The 19987-nt window shown below is 49.6% G+C and overlaps 1 protein-coding gene across 5 annotated transcripts; it reads left to right on the forward strand.

The window, feature by feature from the left end:
* The first annotated feature begins 388 nt into the window (after positions 1-388).
* LOC118211963 (cytochrome c oxidase subunit NDUFA4) lies at positions 389-17054 on the forward strand. Of its 5 annotated transcripts, none has more exons than XM_035389578.1 (5): positions 389-974; positions 7806-8004; positions 11526-11611; positions 13603-13663; positions 16449-17054. In XM_035389578.1, the coding sequence occupies exons 1-5, from the start codon at positions 970-972 to the stop codon at positions 16503-16505; spliced, it is 408 nt and encodes a 135-aa protein (XP_035245469.1). In that variant the 5' UTR covers positions 389-969; the 3' UTR covers positions 16506-17054. The 5 variants fall into 5 exon arrangements, with proteins under 5 accessions (XP_035245469.1, XP_035245473.1, XP_035245471.1 ...); XM_035389580.1 differs by having other exon boundaries at positions 901-974; positions 7781-8004; XM_035389579.1 differs by lacking the exon at positions 389-974 and adding an exon at positions 6667-7173 and having other exon boundaries at positions 7781-8004.
* Positions 17055-19987: the final 2933 nt, after the last annotated feature.

The following is a 19987-nucleotide window of genomic DNA, read 5'->3' on the forward strand; positions in this document are numbered from 1 at the left end:
TCCAAGTGACCCAGCCAGGGGTTCAGCATGAATTTCTGGGTCCTGTGCATACTGTATGCAGCCTCTGTGGACCCCCTTAGAACCAAAAGCAAAACTGTTTAGTCAAGGCCTTTTGAGCCCCCCCATCCCCCCGCCCTGCTGCCTTGGAGCCCTGGGTAGTCAGTTGCAATACCCCCCACCTCCAACTACAACGTCCAAGGCCTAAACATCTACCCCCTTTCCCCCAAGAGCCCGATTATCCCCTTTTTTCTTTGAATATTTTATGATTTATTATATGAATTAAATCTAGCACTTAATTATTGTTTTGCACTGCTTCATTTTGTGCTCTTCCCCCTCTAAAGGGGTGGGAGGGAGGGTGGGGTCCGGGGGGGAGGAAGCAGTTTGGGTTTTGGCTCCTTCTCCAGGGTCTGTTTAAAAGATAACTGGGAGAGTTCGGATTTGGAAAGCTCTGAGAAAGCTGTCATTTAGATGGTTTACAATTGAGTATTTGACATTGCCTAAAGGCTGCTTTCGTTCATTTTGAGTTTGTCCGCCCGTGTGTTTGTGGAAATTACACGCGTTATTTTGGACTTCCCCACCTTGTCCCAGATTACACTCATTTTTCACAATAAGGTCTTTAATAGGCCTACTAATTACCCACCAGGTCTCGCGCCAGGCTCTGCACCGTCTACGGCTTGGAGCGGTCGGCGGCCAGATGTAATTATGGGGATTAGATAACTTCCCCCTCCTCCTGACCCCCTTTCAGAAGCACAGAGTTCTCGCAACAGGTCTCGCTCTGTTTTCTCACACAAAGACGACTTTGTGGGCCCATAAAAGGCATAGACTTTACCAGAACAATAGTTAGAAATAGCATCGTTCATTCATTTATTAAGCGTTCTAACTTTCGGAGAGGAAAGACACTTTGGATTGGCACCCTATAATCTGTGGACAAAATGTTTAAGACAGTGCTTCAACACGCGAAGAAACACCATGGAGTAAGTTTTCAATTAAAAAAAAAGTTTATAATATTATTTTAAAGGCCTTTTGACGCACAGTAGGGCACGCGCAATTATTTGTGAATTCGTTAGCCGTAGGTTATTCGGCTGTGTTTTTGAAAATCATTTTATCTTGCATTTTCGTCGAATTACAAAAAGAACAACATAATTATAACTTGTTTGACCCAAACACCCTTAATTCTCGCATTTTATACAGTGCATGTTTAATTGTGTGTTTACAACTTTAAGATTACTACCGGGAACACTTACGCTTTCATGATCTGCAGTTTGAAGGGGCTCGTGGGTTAGAATTGTTTTCAGAAATTTTCCCGAAATGCGTTCAGGAACACACTGCATTCATTTTTCTAAATTATTAAGCAATTTTGTTTAATATTGTAAGGATTTGTAGCATATAATAAAACGCACTGTTAAGTTTAAGTTAAGTTTCTAACCACAAAAGTCAACAGCTATGACTAGAAAAGAACGTTTTCAACGTCCTCAAATCTTCTAATAAACAAATAAATAAATAAATAAATAAATAAATAAATAAATAAATAAATAAATAAATAAACGAACGGACAATGTTCGCCATATCAAAACGCACTGCTATAAAGATGCAATTAAAAACGGGGAACTCTCATTAACGTTTTACTGGGTCGGCTTGGTACCAACAGAGATGGAAGTGTAGCCTAGCAATTTAACAATTTAAGTACGACCCACCAGAGACAAAAACAAACTTCCTGCAGGCGAAGAAAAAACATATGTAAAGACCAACATAACTCAAAACAAACTATCTAGAAAACCAACTGGAAGACGTCGTCAGCATTTGGACAGCTCCTCTTGTGTTAGGATACACCGCACTGAAACAGGCACGCGCTCTCCATGCCTAAGGCGAGAACAACTTAGAGTATGTAGAAATATTTCCTGGCATCTCGTTACCACTGCGGTATGAAAAATTTGCTAATGATGCTAACATGCTAATATTATTCATCTCCGAACTTCGCAGTGAGCAAAAGCTGGAACTTGAAGGGACTAGGTTAACTCCAGTATAACTCAGGTTTTACCCAGATGTAGGCCTTATTCGGCTAGCAAACTTTCACTTTTCAACCGAATGTAGGCGGGTATTCTCCTGAACGCCTTGACGGCATTTCACCGACTTTTCACCAAATATGTCTGAGTTAGGCTTCTGATCTCATCGGCCTTGTAGAAACTTTTCAGCGCAGATTTAAATAGCATCGACCTCTTCATTATTTTACAGGGAGAGAAGTGGCTTTTGAACTTGATATTGTAAGGGAGGAATTGATGCCGCGGAGAAAACGAAAAAGGGACGAGCGGCAAAGGCGAAATAATCTCTCAACTCCTTCTGTGAACAGTGACACACCCCTGCGCGAGTGTCGATAAGCGATGACTGTTTACTTTCTTGAGAAAAAAGAGCGAATTCATAAATAGAGGCACTTCAGCGGCTAACAGATTGAGATGTATTTAACATAGGCCTAAAAGTATTCGTACTGTAATGAGTCATTCAAACGTACAGTAGGCTAGATCACAAAATATAGTTCAATTAAAAATAAACAAATTATAAACAATATAAACATATAATAAAGAAACCTAGGCCTACTGATATGGAACTTAATATCACTCTTTCAAAGCCACACTACCGCAGGTTCCACTGTCGTACAATTTTATAAAGATAATGTTTCCGTGTGCTGCTATAAGCTAACGGCCTAGGCAGTAACGCGGGCAATGGTTTGTAAAGGAAACGAGAATTCCAAATGTAAGTAGACCTATAATAATGAATAGCCTATATGACCAATGGAAAAACCCCAGAGAAATCTGAGAAGTGTCTGAGAGGTTTTGACAAACGCAGAACCATTTTTATTGTTTCTTCTCCCTTCAGAAATATGTGTCTCTGTATAGAAATATCCTCCCCAAAATCACGTGACCATAAGATCTACCTAAATATCATTTCAAAGCCTGTAGAGACCAACGCTCTGTTAATTAAAATAAAGAACCATAAACAGGTTGGTTTCCCACCAAAGACTTGGAAGCAGCGATCACACGAGGCCGAAGCCTGGACGTGGACTGTCGACGTGTTCATTCAATTTAGCCATGCTTCTCTGCAACACACTGCATGACGCTTCGGCCATGATGCGAATGGCCTGTGAGGTTGCTGCAGAACCATGAGACGAATGACAAAATAACGAAACAAAACAAACAAAAAAAAAACAGAATGCGTACCCAAAAAAAAAAACAAAAAAAAAACATTTTGAAATATTGTCGCATTGCAACTGACAGGTAGGTAGACTGCGGAGGAGGAATTTAGTGAAAAATATATTGGATGTTATCCAAGACAGAAAATTCTCACCATATCTAAACGTGGGAAAAACTTTTAAAACCAACTCGTTTGTGAGCGCCGCATAATCCGCTCTGTCAGAGAATGCTAAAAGAGCCGCACGAGCGGGTTATGCAAGCGAGCCGCGCGAGATGTCACAGCGCGTCGCGGTAAAGGGGTTAAGTTGCAATTAAGCTGTCAAATACAGCAGCGAGAGTGAAGTCAACCAGAGAAACCCGCCTTTACAGTTAGACTGGAGATACGGTATAATACCACTTAAAGTTCTTTTTGCATAGTTTGCATTATGCGGCAATAACAAAGAGAAACAGATCAGAGAAAAAAAACAGCCCTGCATTCCTAATATAATATATAATGGGGGCTGTAAATGGAAGTGCTAAATCAACATTTTATAAACGTATTGCTTTATACAGGTTGAGCAATATCTCAAGCGTTTAGTGGTTCTGAAACTGAACACTGTTAATTTGTTTGAGAGAAGAAAAAAAAACATATCCAGTCAGCTAATTAGTCCATGTATGGGAGTCTCAAGTGTGTTTCGTTAAGTTAAGAAGTGGAATACCTCTAGATTTGTTTCTTTACTCCTAACAGGTTTCACAAACCATCTTTTTAGAAAAAACATCTGTGCTGGAAAGAGAGAAAATTCCCCTGAGCTGCTCAGCATGAAAAGTTGAGCAGGTTGGCCGGACAGGTCTGGCCGAAAATATATGATTGTGTTTGTAGGAGAAAGAGGGGGTCCTCTTTGCCCAAAAGGAAAATCTTTTTGCCCATCCTTTCAACCAGAACGGCAATAAATGTCAACGCAGAAACACAGAGCAAAGTTGGAAACGGTGATAAAAATACACCTGAAGAAGTTTATTTGACTGTGCAAGCGTTGCACTTTTTTGTTTGCATTCCCCCATGGTATAGAATAACGATCTGGAATGGAACAGAATGACATTTATTTTTAGAAATGCAAATGCAACTTCACTGCAGTTTGTGTGCCTGCTTCAACCACGTATGCGGTGACTAATGCTGGCCGTACACTCGACCGTATTTTCAGCGATTTCAGTCTCAGAAGTCGCAGTAAAATCTTGCCGGTCTCACCCAAGTCGGTGCGCGCCCCCGTCACGACTCGAGGTTGGCGTGGGATTGTATTAAGACGACACCGTCTGAGTTTGTGACAGTCTTTTCGTCTTGACTGTTACGACAAAATCACACGTTTAATATTATCGCAAGTCTTTATTCTTGGCTCAACAGGTTTGTGATGGTCAACGACGCGATTCATAATCCTACACCGCAGACAGCCAATAGGTGCGCTGTCTTTGTCTGACATCAGCACTCCGAAAGAACCGTGCTGGGAGTCTTAAGATGTGTGAAGCCGCATGATTCCCAGAGTTCACAGAGTCTTAAAATGTGTGCACCCCAGGGACTGAAGAGGACGGAGCGTGTCAGACTTCAGCTGTCTAGAAGTAATCTAGCGTAAGGCCAGAGCATGCTTATGGCTACAACTCTATCTTCTCCTTCGTTTAGCCTCCCGACTCCATGTGACATCTGAGAGATGTTACTATAGGAATGGAGTCCAAGACATATTCGGTATTTAGAAAGTTTTCAGGGATAAAATCCTGTCTTGTATATACATGATGAATGAACTGAAGTAGACATGTTGAAAGGAATCCCGCATTCTTTTGATAATGTTCAGCCCAGGCCCTGGAAGGCCAGTACCTGCATGTTACTAGCACAGTATGAGGGACAAAGTTGCCTGCTGGTTTAAGCCATTAAAAAAGTGATCATTAACTGTTCAGTGTGAATCAACCCTGGCTGAGGATATCCCATCCCAATTGGGCTCAAACCAACTCTATAGAGTTCGGTCAACCCTGAACATTGTGCTGCGAGGGTTAATGTTAAGTGTCAGGCGATGGGGACTTAGGACTCCATGACTGTTACACCATCTCTGAAAAAATATATACCCACATTATAGTCTTATCTAGAATGCATGATTAATGTATTTTTCGTGAGATAACATTTCCATGAGCAATCGTAAAACATTCTTCAAAAGCCTGAATGAATTCACATTTACCCCAGCTGAATCAAATGAATACAAATTATGCCAGCTTAGTCTCAATGTCTGATATAAATTCAAACACTGAAATGCAGATCAGAACAGCAGAATCAAACAAATGCAGACTATGTCAGTATAGTGTCATATAAAGACAAACACTGAAATTCAGATCATGATTTTGGCTCAAATTGTTAATAAAAACAGCACAAAACAGAATAAATTATTCTTCAGACATAATGCAGATGAATATTCTAAATGATTTGACCATCATCATTATCCACTCAATACAGCTTATTGGTATTTCCCAAGGGGATCAATTTTCCAGGGAAGTTCAATATCTCCGGTGTATGTACCCAATCCAAGATCACTTCATTCTGCTGGGGAAATCATATTCCACTTAGCAGGCGGTGTTAATCGGGTGTTCCTGATCAATAACTAACACACCTGCCAATCACCAGCGTCCGTCGGACCCCGACGGGTTCAAACCCGATGACAGGGCGGGACGGTATTTTAAATACATTCATTAGAAAAAGGCATGCGCGCGTGTGTGTGCAGTATTTCACATGTAACGTGACCTGCTAGCCTCTTTCATTGCGTGACTTACATTAACACGCTGCCTGTGTAGCCTCCTGCACCGGGGCTATTAGGGTGCTAGTTTAGTGACATGTTTGTGTGCTTTGGCCCAGCCCATCTTGGAACAGGCTTAGTAGTGCACTATACGAGTGTTGCTCGGCAACAGTAAGTGCTAAGCACGCCAGTACGACGCAGACGCCGTGCTCTACCTCATTCAGCTGGAGCGCGCACTAGCGCGTCCAGAGTAAGGGGCGCTGTGTCCCCCAGGACGTCTCCTCCACAGCCGAGCCCTTCAGGCCAATGGTGCTGCTGGTTTCCTTTTCCACCTGATAATTAAGTGATCGATTCAGGCCAGTGATTGGCCAGAGATGAACTCACCTGGCGCCAGTTTCATGGACACAGATTAACCTTAGCCCTGAGCCAAAGCGAGTTTTGTATGGAGAATTTCCATTCAAAATTGAATTTAGTCTTGGTTTTAACTCCAACCCTAGCAAAGCACATCTCATTCAACAGCTAGAGAGCACGTCGGGCGTGACATAGCTCAGGAGGTAAGACCGATTGTCTGGCAGTTGGAGGGTTGCCGGTTCAAACCCCGCCCTGGGCATATCGAAGTGTCCTTGAGCAAGACACCTAACTGCTCTGGCGAATGAGAGGCATCAATTGTAAAGCGCTTTGGATAAAAACGCTATATAAATGCAGTCCATTTACCATTTACCATTTACGTCGAGAAGCTATTTAGAGGAATCAATCAATTCAATTAGAGTTGGAATGAAAACCCATCAGGACGGTAGACCTTCAGGAACAGGGTTGGGCAGCCCTACTCTAGCTGTTGAACGTAAGCGAACACTAACATCATTTACCATTGCCCATCAGCAGTACAGGCCATACCACTGCCTCCAGTACATCATTAGGAAGCATAACATGAACGGTATCTATATATATTTCTACATATTTAACTTGGACTCATTACTGAACATACTGTAAAATTCCATTAGGCGGCGAATCTCTAATGAGAGCCCGAAACAGAAGCATACAAAATGCTAATAAACCCCGGACTCCAACAGGAGCTGGGTGGCATTGCCCTGGTAACCGCGGAGCAGTTCGGTTAACATGTGGCGGCTAATTAGCTGACAGACTGTAGCACCGGGAGAATCTGAGATTTACATTCCACCATGCCACCATCTTATCTGGGAAAGCTGAGAGGAACAGCAGCACTGCGCTTTGTCACAGACCCCCAGGTGAGTCTGTGCGAATAGCAAGAGCAAAAAAAAAAAAGAGAAACATTTACAAAGATTCCAGGACCAGAACAACTAAAATGGACGAAAACAGGCTAAAGCTAACACACACCACACGCCACACACTCCACAAACTCCACGCCACACACCCCACACTCCACACACTCTACACGCCACATCCCACACACTGCACGCCACAAGCCACACACCACACCCCGCACCTCACGCCACACACTCCACACACCCCGCACCCCACGCCACACACTCCACACACCTCACCCCGCAGCCCACACGCCACACACCACACGCCACACACTCCACACACCCCACACAGCACACAGTCCACACCCCGCACTCCACACGCCACACACTACACACACACCACACCCCACACCCCGCACACCACACGCCACATGCCCCACTCCACACACCAAACCCCACACACCCAACACTCTCTCAGAAGCACAGGCATTGTGCACCTCCTGGCTCTCTCAATCCTTTCATGATTTGGAGTGTAGAAGCACCCTCCATGCGGGGGGGGGGGGGGGGGGGTATGGGTCACGAAGGCCTTCTGTGTGTTTGCTTTGCTCACGGTTTCCTCTTTCTTCAGTTGCATTTTGTATTCCGAACCCCAGGAGGGCCTCGGTCTCCCCTCCTCGCGGTCCTCCCAGCATGCCGTTCACCCCAGCCCCCGTCATACGCTGCTCAAATAATCATCTCAGACCCTGCAGGCTCTGGAGCCATCCCTGCACATTACTCACAGTCCAGAGAGAAAGGCCTATTCTCACCAGCACTGGAAACAAAAACCCTTCTTTCATACTATTACATGCAAAGGTTAGTAAAACGTTCAGCTGAAAGTTCTCAAGGACATAATAGGACTGTTATCAAATTTTACCAGCTTAAAGAATTAAAGCATTTAAAAACATTTTTGTTTTCTTAAGTTTGGTGCCTAATGTGGGGCTGAGCATATCCAATTCCCGCCCTAATTTTGGAACGGCCAGCTGTTGGGAACTGCTGACCCGTTCATGCTGCTAACCTCGCTGCTGAATCAGAAGAGCGTAGATAACCGCAGTTCTCCTCTGAAACCACAAGGGGTCGCCAGCTGCTTCTTTTCACACTACAGACTACAGCCAAGCTCTGATAGAGTGGAATCGGAGGAAGACCTTTTATATACGTGGCTTTGACATGTGGCCCACAGTGCCCTGCTAGACCAGCGGGGGTCACTAGAGAGCAATGAAACATGGATCCCTGACTGACTGAACCCTCCCCCCCACCCCCCCCACCCCCCCACCCCTATATCCTGGGCTATCGCTGCCAGCCGCAGTCAGCACTGGCATGGGCCTGATTTGAACCGGGGCTATGGGGCTCATCCATGCCCCAAAGCATGGTGCCTTAAAGGGATATTTTACTTTGGTGTAACAAACATGGAAACATGTGGAGTTTGCTCCATTGCATCTGCATAGCGTGAATGCTAGCATACTAGCGACATCAGCATCACCCTGAATACTAGCATCTGCTGGTGAGCGTTAACGGCGTCGCCGTTACTCCCGGATGTCCAGGTCGCATTCACTTTTGGACCTCACCAAAATGAATAGTCCTAAAGCACAAACTACCTACAGAGGATAACAGATCGACAATAGAGAGCACTAATGACAGAGGGTCTCTCTTTATCCGTATGAGCCATCCAGCTTTGGCGGGACCCAGATGTGGACCCCGAGGCCACAGCTTGTTTTCGGGGCGTCCTCATCACGTTACCCCCATTTAGCACGCGGCATTGTTACTATCAAGAGCGTCGCCCGCACAGGGTCCACCCAAACCGCTGGATATCCAAGAGAAGGACCGCATCCGTTCGAACCTGCAACCTTCAGGTTCCACGCCCTGTTCTCTAACCCCTGTACCTCACTTCTCCACCCCCCCCCCCACCCCTCGAAGCTTCAGTACGCGGGCGATTGGCGCCCCTGTGGGGAGACTGGGGGGGGGACCTTGGCCAGCGGGATAATCAGCTCTCCTGTCGCGTGGCGAGGGCGGCAGCTCGAGACCTCCCCCCCCCAGAAGACCCGCTCCATTACTCAAGCTGGCATTTACGAGGGAGGGAGATGAGCGCGCGGCAGCGCGGGTCTGATTGCGGGAGCTCATCGGGCGCCGCTGACCCGGAGACGCCGCTGATCTAATACACTGATCCCGCTCAGGGGGGCGGAGACGGGCGTGGGCCTGGCCTTTACGCCGCCGCCGCGCCGGGACGCGGCCGGACTGCAGATGCGGGATCGCCGAGCGGAGTACGCACGAGCGTCTGGCAGCTCTGCGATTTCAGCCTCCTCCCCTCAGCATCCCGATTCGCTTTTGCCTTAGAAGCAGTCCTGACATTTTGTTTCAGTCCAAATTATTATTATTTAAATTGATTTTAAGTAAAATTAATTTTAAGTAAGTTTTTCCTCAGCTTTTGGATCCACAGCTATAGATACCAGAAAAACCACCTGTCCAAACTGGTCCTTGGCTCAACAAAGTCTGACTGTCTCCTATCCTCAGCTCTGAGAAGGTACCCTGAGGCTGTCTCCTATGCTGAACACAAACATAATTGCACTATATTTAAAGTGGCAATCCTTCTTTTTTTCCATTTTGCTGGATCTGGTAACACCTGACTGGTGACTGGTGGTCACAAAAGTTCATTTCCACAATCCTAACACCATTTGAAAAGGAGCTATCACTGGAAGCATATGAGGAAGGCAGGTCTAGTGCCAGCTGACTATGTCGTCTGACATGGTAATATTGAGCAACATATCAAACCCGATTTTTGGATTTTAGGCCCTTGCTCTTTTTCAGTCAGCATGCAAGCTCCTGTGCGTGCGTCATCATATTTGAACACTAGGCGGGGTTGTCACACCCGGCACCACCAATGGAAAACAGCACATCGAGGAGCAATTACAGAACGCATACACATTATTCGCTATTGCTACAAAAATGCCATCGTGAAAAGGTATCAAATATGGGATTTCTTAAATATGAAAAAAATGAAGGTTAACATAAGAAGGCGTTAATTCTGGGTGTGAATCTGAACACATTCCAGATATCACGTGTGGAGCAGTTTAAAGCCGTTACCTCCATTTCAAAGGAAGAGTTATGAACTGGGAGAAATGCCGGTTCGAACATCGATTTCCCCGAAAAAGAAAAGTAAAAAGAGGAATTAGAACAAATTCAGAATGCGCGCACGCGACCAGCTCCCTCACTAATGCCTTTCTTTTTCTCTCTCAGAATCACACCACTTGGTTGACTGAACTGAGACTGCACAGTTCATCTTGAGTGCGCTGTCCTGTCCCAATCCCTGTCTGTTTCCTGAACCCTGGCCCTGCCCCCTGGTCCTGTCACTCAGGCTGACGGAAGGGGGGGGGGGGGGGGGGGGGGGGGGGGGGGGAAGCGGAGAGCGGTTCAGCACGGAGTGTCTGAGATTGCTCTCTCCCTCTCTCTCTTTCTCTGTCTCCTCTCTCTCCCTCTCTCCCTCTCTCTTTCTCTCTCTCCCTTCGCGGTGTCCTTGCCCGCTCAACCTGCGTTGACAGGAAGTCTGTCTCATACATATGCAACAGCGCCGGGGCAATGGGAGGAATGTCAACTAACGCTCTGGCATGTGTGTGTGTGTGTGTGTGTACGCACGTGTGTTTGAGTGTGTATGTCTGTGTGTATGAGTGTGAGTGTGTGTGTGTGTGTATGCACATGTGTGTTTGAGTGTGTATGTCTGTGTGTGTGAGTGTGAGTGTGTGTGTATGCACATGTGTGTTTGAGTGTGTGTGTGTGTGTGTGTGTGTGAGTGTGAGTGTGTGTTTGAGTGTGTATGTCTGTGTGTGTGTGTGTGTGAGTGTGAGTGTGTGTACGCACGTGTGTGTTTGAGTGTGTATGTCTGTGTGTGTGTGTATGCACATGTGTGTTTGAGTGTGTATGTCTGCGTGTGTGTGTGTGAGTGTGAGTGTGTGTGTGTGTACGCACGTGTGTGTTTGACTGTGTATGTGTGTGTGTGCGTGTGTATGGGCGTGTGCGTGTGTGTGTATGTGCATGTGCGTGTGCGTGTGTGTGCTTGTGTCCATGCAGATACAGATACACATACACTAAGTGAGAATGTGTCAGTAACAGATCTGCTATATAAATGTAATGTAGCTGAGATGAGCTGATAAGCTGGGCTTGTATGAGCCTTAATTTCCAGGTTCCACAGGGAGAGGCAGTCTCAGCCCTGTCCCTGAAACCATGTGAATACCACCCAGGCCTGGCCTAGGAAATCCATAATCGTCCTGACACATTTATAAACGAGGCCTTCTCTCCCTCTTTCTCCCTCTCCCTCTCCCTCTCCCTCTCTCTCTCCTCTCTCTCAGCTCATTCCTCAGTTCTTCTTCACCACGTTTGGGATTCTTGGTGCCACCCTGTACCTGATCCGCCTGGCCAGGGGACCCCACGTCAGGTGCAGCCCGTTCTTTTGTCCTTGTAAAACGCAGAGGCAAATGACCATAAAATATTTTTTTACAGCAACATTGTAAGACAAAGACGAAGTATAGAACCCATGAGATCCTTGAGAAGACCTCATTCGCGCCCAATACACTGTGCCAACCAGAACCTGGGTCAAATAATGCACATAGCTGGAAAAGTTTTTTTTGCAGTAAAATTTGAAAACACTCCTCCATCCCTGAATATTTTCACGAAAGCATGTCAGCATGTTAGCCAACAAAACATATAAGCACGTCAAATTCATACTTTTTTTATAGAAAAGAAGAAGAAGATTGTAACCAAAAGTATTTCAAAAGAACATCAGATAAAGTATTTGGCCTAAGAATGGTGTTCTTATACAGTAAGTCTTTAGAATTAATCAAAAGTTATGTCCTAACTCTTGACCCTTGACCTCCAGCACAATTTACAACCTAGGCCTCGATGACTAGGCCTCACCTGCTACACTAAATCATATCAATGCTCACATCTATGCTGAACTACGCACACAGAACAAACCTCCCGACCCATCGAGGGAGTGTTCAGAATGAATCAGACTGTTCCTGTTCGATGGTGGGGGAAGTTAAAGTCCTGGTTCTCGGAGGACTGATTTGCCGTGGCCTGGACATCGAACCCTGGTCTTGCTGCAGCTGTCGGCCACACGGGGCAGCACATAGCTAAGCGTAGCGTTAGCCCAGGGACGAAGGGTAATAGCCTGCGGGTTGTTACCCTCCTACCACGAGAGCGCACCCTCTGGCTGTTCCAGGGGTTGCAGTCTGCCTCCGTGCGCCTCACCGGAATAGCTCAGCGGGACGTCGGGTTGCCAGACATCCGCTTTCCAACCGGAATGACCGGTTTTCAAATGATCTGTACAGGTCCGGTGTGTGTTCCTGACAGGACAATGCAATGTGTGGTTTGAGGCATTGATGTTTGGAAATATAGTAGCAGTCTGTAATGACATCACATATCAATTATCCCCGGTCTGACAGAATGGTCCCTGGGGTTTCAAACTTTAACCCCCCCCCCGACCCCCCCCCCACCCGGACTGACAGCTCCCTACGTCGTTCGCGATTACGCTATGAGCTGAGCATGTTGCCCGGTTGTGAAAATTCTAAATCTGGCAACCATAGCTGGACAACTGCAGAGAAAATTAGGACCGGTGGCTGCTGGGAGTCTGCTCATCAGAGCAGCGTCTGCGCAGACTGCGCAGTCCTGATCTCATGCTCGAGCAGACGGGCCAGTTAAAAGGTACAGCACATGGTACCCGGTAAATAAAAGTATAGCAGGGTTCTGCTTCACTGTAGATCTCTTTTCAGAACTGAATGTGGAGCAGTTGCCCGTGGCGATGGCAGTGCTCAGCCAGATCGTTTGTTTTGTTTGTAATCTGTAGTTTTATTTATGTAAGTATGAACTGAATGCTAAGGAGTGAAAGATCGTGTTTTGGGGTAGATTTGACACATTTCCAGGATAGTACATGCATACTCTTTTATAGAGTACCATTGTACGTATCCATCAAGGGCTAGCACATACTGTACATCTAATATTTATCACTGTTTTATCACAAAATGTTTTTGCATCCATGTCAGTGAAATTGTTTTGTAGAGGTTATCATGACTGTACGTGTGATATGGATATAAATGCATCACCAGTATGACCTTGTGAAAGGTCGTGTGAAACTGCCTCGATTGTGCGACCCTGTCTGCAGCGGCAGCTGCTGTGATCGCAAAAGAGTCCCAACCATCAGCTGGCATTCTTCCCCCGCCCAGAGTACAGAGCCTACATTTTGGTGTTTCCCCAGCATATCCTTACTTTGTGCAGTGGGGCAGCGTGGGTATTGTAGGCGTTTAGCCATAGCAGTGCCCTGTGTCTATGTAAGAGGCAGGGTTAGCTAATGAGGAATGAACGGCAGCCAATCAGCGGCCCACTTACCTCCTCTCACTGTCTCTGTCTCTCACTGCACGACCCGGCCAGCTGGGACTCAAAGAACAATCCAGAACCGTGGAACAAGCTAAGCCCCAACTACCAGTACAAGGTGAATACCCACACACCCTAACCCACACTCATTCTCACACACACTCACGCTTACACACACACACACACACACACACATACGTTCACAAACACACTCTCACACACACTCACGCTCACACACACACACACACACTCTCACACTCTCACACACACACACACGTTCACAAACACACTCTCTCACACACTCACACGCTCTCAATGACTCTCTCACACACTCACACACACTCTCTCCATCACTCTCTCACACACTCACACACACAGACACACACTCTCTCACTCACTCACACTCTCTCAAACACTCTCTCACTCACTCACACACTCTCTCACACATTCACTCACTCACACACACGACCTTGACCTGAGTATGAGAATTGAGGAAAAGGGCACTCTCTCCATCACTCTCTCACACACACTCTCTCACACACTCACACTCTCTCAAACACTCTCTCACTCACTCACACACACGACCTTGACTTGAGTATGAGAATTGAGGAAAAGGGCACTCTCTCACTCATCTTCAAGGTCACATGTGTTTGCCGAACACATATTATTGGATGCATAGCCCGCGGCTTTTATTGCATTCGACAAAAATGAAACACTCCTGGAGTAACTCAGGCAGCAGGGTGCGGAAGCCTGCATATTTAACCTGCTTACTCCAGGAGCGCTCCACACCGACCCAAAGCAGCTCTCGCTGTTTTTATTTATTTTATTTTTTTAATGTTTGTCAAAGTGCTGAATAAGACTGTCACCCCAGCGCCAATAATAAAAAAAATATCAACAAAGGAAAATGACACAAATTCATGAGGCAGCGGCTGGCACTTCGGAGGGGTTTCAGACGGGCTTTTCCCCCGCCTGCGTAATGAAGGGCACAGCGGGGGAAAGGTCGTGACACGGCGTGTTTCATTTCTCAGAAGCCGACGGAGGCCGCGCGTCGAAAATTCCGCGAACAATAACATTAATGAAGAAAGGAGAGGGGGAGACAGCTGACCCAACCAAAAAAAAGGAAATTTTCCTGGATGAATATAATCAGCGCGGAAGAGGAACGCGTCTGCTGTCACGGCTGGGGAATGGCCGCGCCGCTCCTGACACCCGCACAGTGCACTCCTGAGCGCCTCTCCTGACACCCGCACAGTGCACTCCTGACACCCGCACAGCGCACTCCTGACACCCGCACAGTGCACTCCTGAGCGCCTCTCCTGACACCCGCACAGTGCACTCCTGAGCGCCGCTCCTGACACCCGCACAGCGCACTCCTGACACCCGCACAGCGCACTCCTGACACCCGCACAGCGCACTCCTGACACCCGCACAGTGCACTCCTGACACCCGCACAGCGCACTCCTGACACCCGCACAGCGCACTCCTGACACCCGCACAGCGCACTCCTGACACCCGCACAGTGCACTCCTGACACCCGCACAGCGCACTCCTGACACCCGCACAGTGCACTCCTGAGCGCCGCTCCTGACACCCGCACAGCGCACTCCTGACACCCGCACAGCGCACAGCGCACTCCTGACTCCCGCACAGCGCACTCCTGACTCCCGCACAGCGCACTCCTGACACCCACACAGCGCACTCCTGACACCCACACAGCGCACTTCTGACCCCCGCACAGCGCACTTCTGACACCCGCACAGCGCACAGCGCACTCCTGACTCCCGCACAGCGCACTCCTGACTCCCGCACAGCGCACTCCTGACACCCACACAGCGCACTCCTGACACCCACACAGCGCACTTCTGACCCCCGCACAGCGCACTCCTGACTCCCGCACAGCGCACTCCTGACACCCACACAGCGCACTTCTGACCCCCGCACAGCGCACTTCTGACACCCGCACAGCGCACTCCTGACACCCGCACAGCGCACTCCTGACACCCGCACAGCACACTCCTGACACCCGCACAGCGCACTCCTGACTCCCGCACAGCGCCCTCCTGACACCCGCACAGCGCACTCCTGACCCCCGCACAGCGCACTCCTGACTCCCGCACAGCGCACTCCTGACACCCGCACAGCGCACTCCTGACACCCGCACAGCGCACTCCTGACACCCGCACAGCGCACTCCTGACCCCTGCACAGCGCACTCCTGACCCCTGCACAGCGCACTCCTGACACCCGCACAGCGCACAGCGCACTCCTGACACCCGCACAGCGCACTCCTGACTCCCGCACAGCGCACTCCTGACACCCGCACAGCGCACAGCGCACTCCTGACCCCCGCACAGTCACTCCTGACCCCCGCACAGCACACTCCTGACACCCACACAGCGCACTCCTGACACCCGCACAGCGCACTGCTGACACCCGCACAGCGCACTCCTGACACCCGCACAGCGCACTCCTGACCCCCGCACAGCGCACTCCTGACCCCCGCACAGCGCACTCCTGACCCCCGCACAGCGCACTCCTGACCCCCGCACAGCGCACTCCTGAGCGCCGCACAGCGCACTCCTGACCCCCGCACAGCGCACTCCTGACTCCCGCACAGCGCACTCCTGACACCCGCACAGCGCACTCCTCACACCCGCACAGCGCACTCCTGACTCCCGCACAGCGCACTCCTGACACCCGCACAGCGCACTCCTGACACCCGCACAGCGCACTCCTGAGCGCCTCTCCGAAAGCAAACGAAACGGACGAAAATAAGTTAGCGAGCATCGCGTCGCGCTGAACGACTCGGGGGGGAGAGGCAGACGGCGTTCGCGCTCGCTCTCTTAAAGACGCGCTGATGATCTTAATTTAGGCAAAGCGTATTCAAATGAATTCTCCTCTCCCCAGCTGGTGGCCGTCAACACCGACTACGAGAGCCTGCGGAAGGAGGGGCCCGACTTCTGAAGGTCTTCGGGGGGGGGGGGGGCACCGGGGCATGGCTCATCACCACGTTGCCATGACACCCAGAGGAACAGCCGAGCACACCCCCCCCCCCCCCCCGCACCCCCTGCACCCCGTTTCTGTCTCCTCGACTAACCCTGCATGTCCGCCCGATATGTACATAACAGAGACGGCCACTCATTAAAGCTCATTTAAACAGGCTTGTCGCTGCGGGTCCTACTGCAAGAAGGGGCGGCAGAGGTGTAGTGTAATAATTACGGAACTGCGATTGCAACTTCAACACCAGGCTTCTCAACCAGGGTCCCTGGCCAGGCGCGATATGCAACGACTATATAAAGATTCAGAAATATACTTGGAATTTACAAAAGTAAAAAAAAAATTCTAAAAATTTCAGTAAAGATATCCAGCTGTATAAATGGATTTTATGTAAAAACCGAATACGTAACTTGCTCTGAATTACAGAATCTGGTAAATGCCACATTGTAATGTATAGATGGTCCCGGTATAGCATTGTACCCAAGTACAAAGGAGCATTTATACCTATAGATTGAAGAACAGCCTCCCTGGGTTTTTTTTTTTGTGAAAAGCTATCGGCCTACCTCATATTAGGACATAAAACTGTTTAAAATTTTTAAAAAGTGGTCTAATATGGTGACGACAGGAGCACAAAAGATTGCAAGGCTGCCGCCATCCCATAATGTTATCATGGATCCGCAGGCCTACATAAACATTCCGGAAAACGTAGCACTGATCTATAAATACTACGGGTCCGCACGTCGGCCAATCGATTGGGCCTCGCGCGAGAGGGGGGGGCGTGAACTGATGAGCGCCCGGGCCGACCCGCCGAGCGGAATCATATTTTCCACGAAGCCGGAGTCGGGTTCTGTACCCTTCCTCCTAAACGTCCTCCCCTGCGCCTGCTCCCGCCGCCGCGCTCCTCTCGAATTACGGGGAGAGGCCGGGGGACGGCGCGTCCGTGCACTTCAGCTAATGCTAGCAATCCGCGCGCAATCTGTCTTCTGCCCCCCGCCCCCCCCCCCCCCCCCCCCCCCCCCCCCCCCCCCCCACCCCCCCCCCACCGCTCCCGCGTCGTGATGGAAAGCTATTCCCGCCCCGGTAATAAAAACATATTTCTCGCCCGTCCGCCGGCGTCGCCGTAGCGACCGGACCCCCTCGGGGCGAGGAGCCGGCGGGGGGCGCTAAACAAACGGAGCGGCGGCGAACACAAACACACTCCCGCCATCTCCCTCTCTCTCCCGCCATCTCTCACTCCCGCCATCTCTCACTCTCCTGCGCTCTCTCTCTCTCCCGCCATCTCTCTCTCTCCTGCGCTCTCTCTCTCTCTCCCGCCATCTCCCTCTCCCGCGCTGTCTCCCTCTCCCGCGCTGTCTCCCTCTCCCGCGCTGTCTCTCTCTCCCGCGCTCTCTCTCCCGCCATCTCTCTCTCTCTCCCGCCATCTCCCTCTCCCGCGCTGTCTCCCTCTCCCGCGCTGTCTCTCTCTCCCGCGCTGTCTCCCTCTCCCGCGCTGTCTCTCTCTCCCGCGCTCTCTCTCCCGCCATCTCTCTCTCTCTCCCGCCATCTCTCTCTCTCCTGTGCTCTCTCTCTCTCTCCCGCCATCTCTCTCTCTCCTGTGCTCTCTCTCTCTCCCGCCATCTCTTTCTCCTGTGCTCTCTCTCTCTCTCCCGCCATCTCTCTCTCTCCTGTGCTCTCTCTCCCGCCATCTCTCTCTCTCCTGTGCTCTCTCTCTCTCTCCCGCGCTCTCTCTCTCCCACGCTCTCTCTTTCTCCTGCGCTCTCTCTCTCCCACGCTCTCTCTCTCTCCTGCGCTCTCTCTCTCTCTCCCGCGCGCTCTCTCTCACGCGCTCTCTCACTCTCTCTCCCGCGCTCTCTCTCTCCGCGGCTCTCTCTCTCTCCTGCGCTCTCTCTCTCCGAGGCTCTCTCTCCCGCGCTCTCTCTCTCCCGCCCTCTCTCTCCCGCCATCTCTCTCTCTCTCTCCCTCTCTCTCTCTCTCCGCGGCTCTCTCTCTCCGGCGCTCTCTCCCGCCATCTCTCTCTCTCCGCGGCTCTCTCTCCCGCTCTCTCTCTCTCCTGCGCTCTCTCTCTCCGCGGCTCCCTCCGCCGGGCCCCCAGCCTGGCGGCGGCAGTCCGTCTTGCGGCGGCGGCTCTGTCACGGGCCCGGCGCACGCTGACAGGTAATCACGGCGGCCGCGGCGGCGCTCCAGGCGTAATCAGCGTCCCAGACGCGCGCGGGGACAGTCATTACCAAGCGGCAGGCTTCGCGGGGCCATCCTGATTGTATTTCCCCCATTGCTTATTCTTATTATGACTATTCATCCAGGGACCGCAGGCAATCTGCTCGCACCCCCAAATTTACGGATGTAATTCCCACACCTTTAAAGCAGAAAAGTTGCTGCGGTTTCACTTCGAAGTTGATGCAAGTTCGGAGATTGTTTTCCGTGTATATTTGATGTGTGGGTATGTGTTTGCATTCGAGTGTGTGTGCGTGCACGCTTGTCTTTGTGTGCAGTATGTGCGTGCGTTTCTGTATGCATGTTTGTGTACTTGTGCATGCATGCATGTGTTGAGAGATCTCACACGTGTGCATATGCATGTGTATATACACGTACGTATGCGTGTGTGCATATGTATGTACGTGTGTACATGTATATGTGTGCATGTACGCATGTGTGCATATGTGTGTGCATGTGTGCACATGTATGTGTGTGTGCATATACGTGCATGTACACGTGTGTTGATGTATGTGTGTGCATATGTGGGTGCACGTGCGTGCATGTACACTTGTATGCATATTTGTGTGCATGTAGGCATGTTTGTGTGCATGTACGCATGTGTGCCCGTGTGTGCATGCACGTAAATGAATGTGTGTATGTGTGCATATGCATGTGTGTGTTCATGTGTGTGCGTACGTGTGTGCATGTACGCGCGTGTGCAATTGTGTGTGCATGTATGTGTGTGTGCATATGTGCGTGCATGTACGTGTGTGCATGTGTGTGTGTGCGCATATGCATGTGTTCATGTGTGTGCATGTATGTGTGTGCATATGTATGTGCATGTACATGTGTGTGCATGTATGCATGTATGTGTGTGTGTGCATATGTCTGTGCATGTGTGTTTACGCATGGGTGTGTGTGTATACATATGTGTGTGCATGTATGTGTGTGTGTATGTACGCGTGTGCGCATATGTGTGTGCATGTATGCATGTGTGCATGTGTGTGTGTGTGTGTGTGCATGTATGTGTGTGTATGTGTGTATGTGTGCATGTTTGTGCATGTGTGTTTACGCATATGTGTGTGCATGTACGTGTGCGTGTGCATGTACGTGTGTGTGCATTCACTGGTGCTCCTGCCTAATGTAGGCTCTGTGTGCGTGAGGCCTCTGCTCTTGGAGGTCTGGAGAGAAGGCGGCTATGCTGACGGAAGTGGCAGCATGTCCTGCCGCTAGTCCAGACGGGGCTGCTGTTGGCA

The sequence above is a fragment of the Anguilla anguilla genome, chromosome 13 (genome assembly GCF_013347855.1).
Source record: "Anguilla anguilla isolate fAngAng1 chromosome 13, fAngAng1.pri, whole genome shotgun sequence".
Classification (NCBI taxonomy): Eukaryota; Metazoa; Chordata; class Actinopteri; order Anguilliformes; family Anguillidae; genus Anguilla; species Anguilla anguilla.

Excerpts from the sequence above, each read along its gene's own strand:
- LOC118211963 (XM_035389578.1), top strand. Across the intron at positions 8,005-11,525 it reads TCATACTATTACATGCAAAG|CTCATTCCTCAGTTCTTCTT; the intron begins GTTAGTAAAACG and ends CCTCTCTCTCAG. Across the intron at positions 13,664-16,448 it reads GCCCCAACTACCAGTACAAG|CTGGTGGCCGTCAACACCGA; the intron begins GTGAATACCCAC and ends TCCTCTCCCCAG.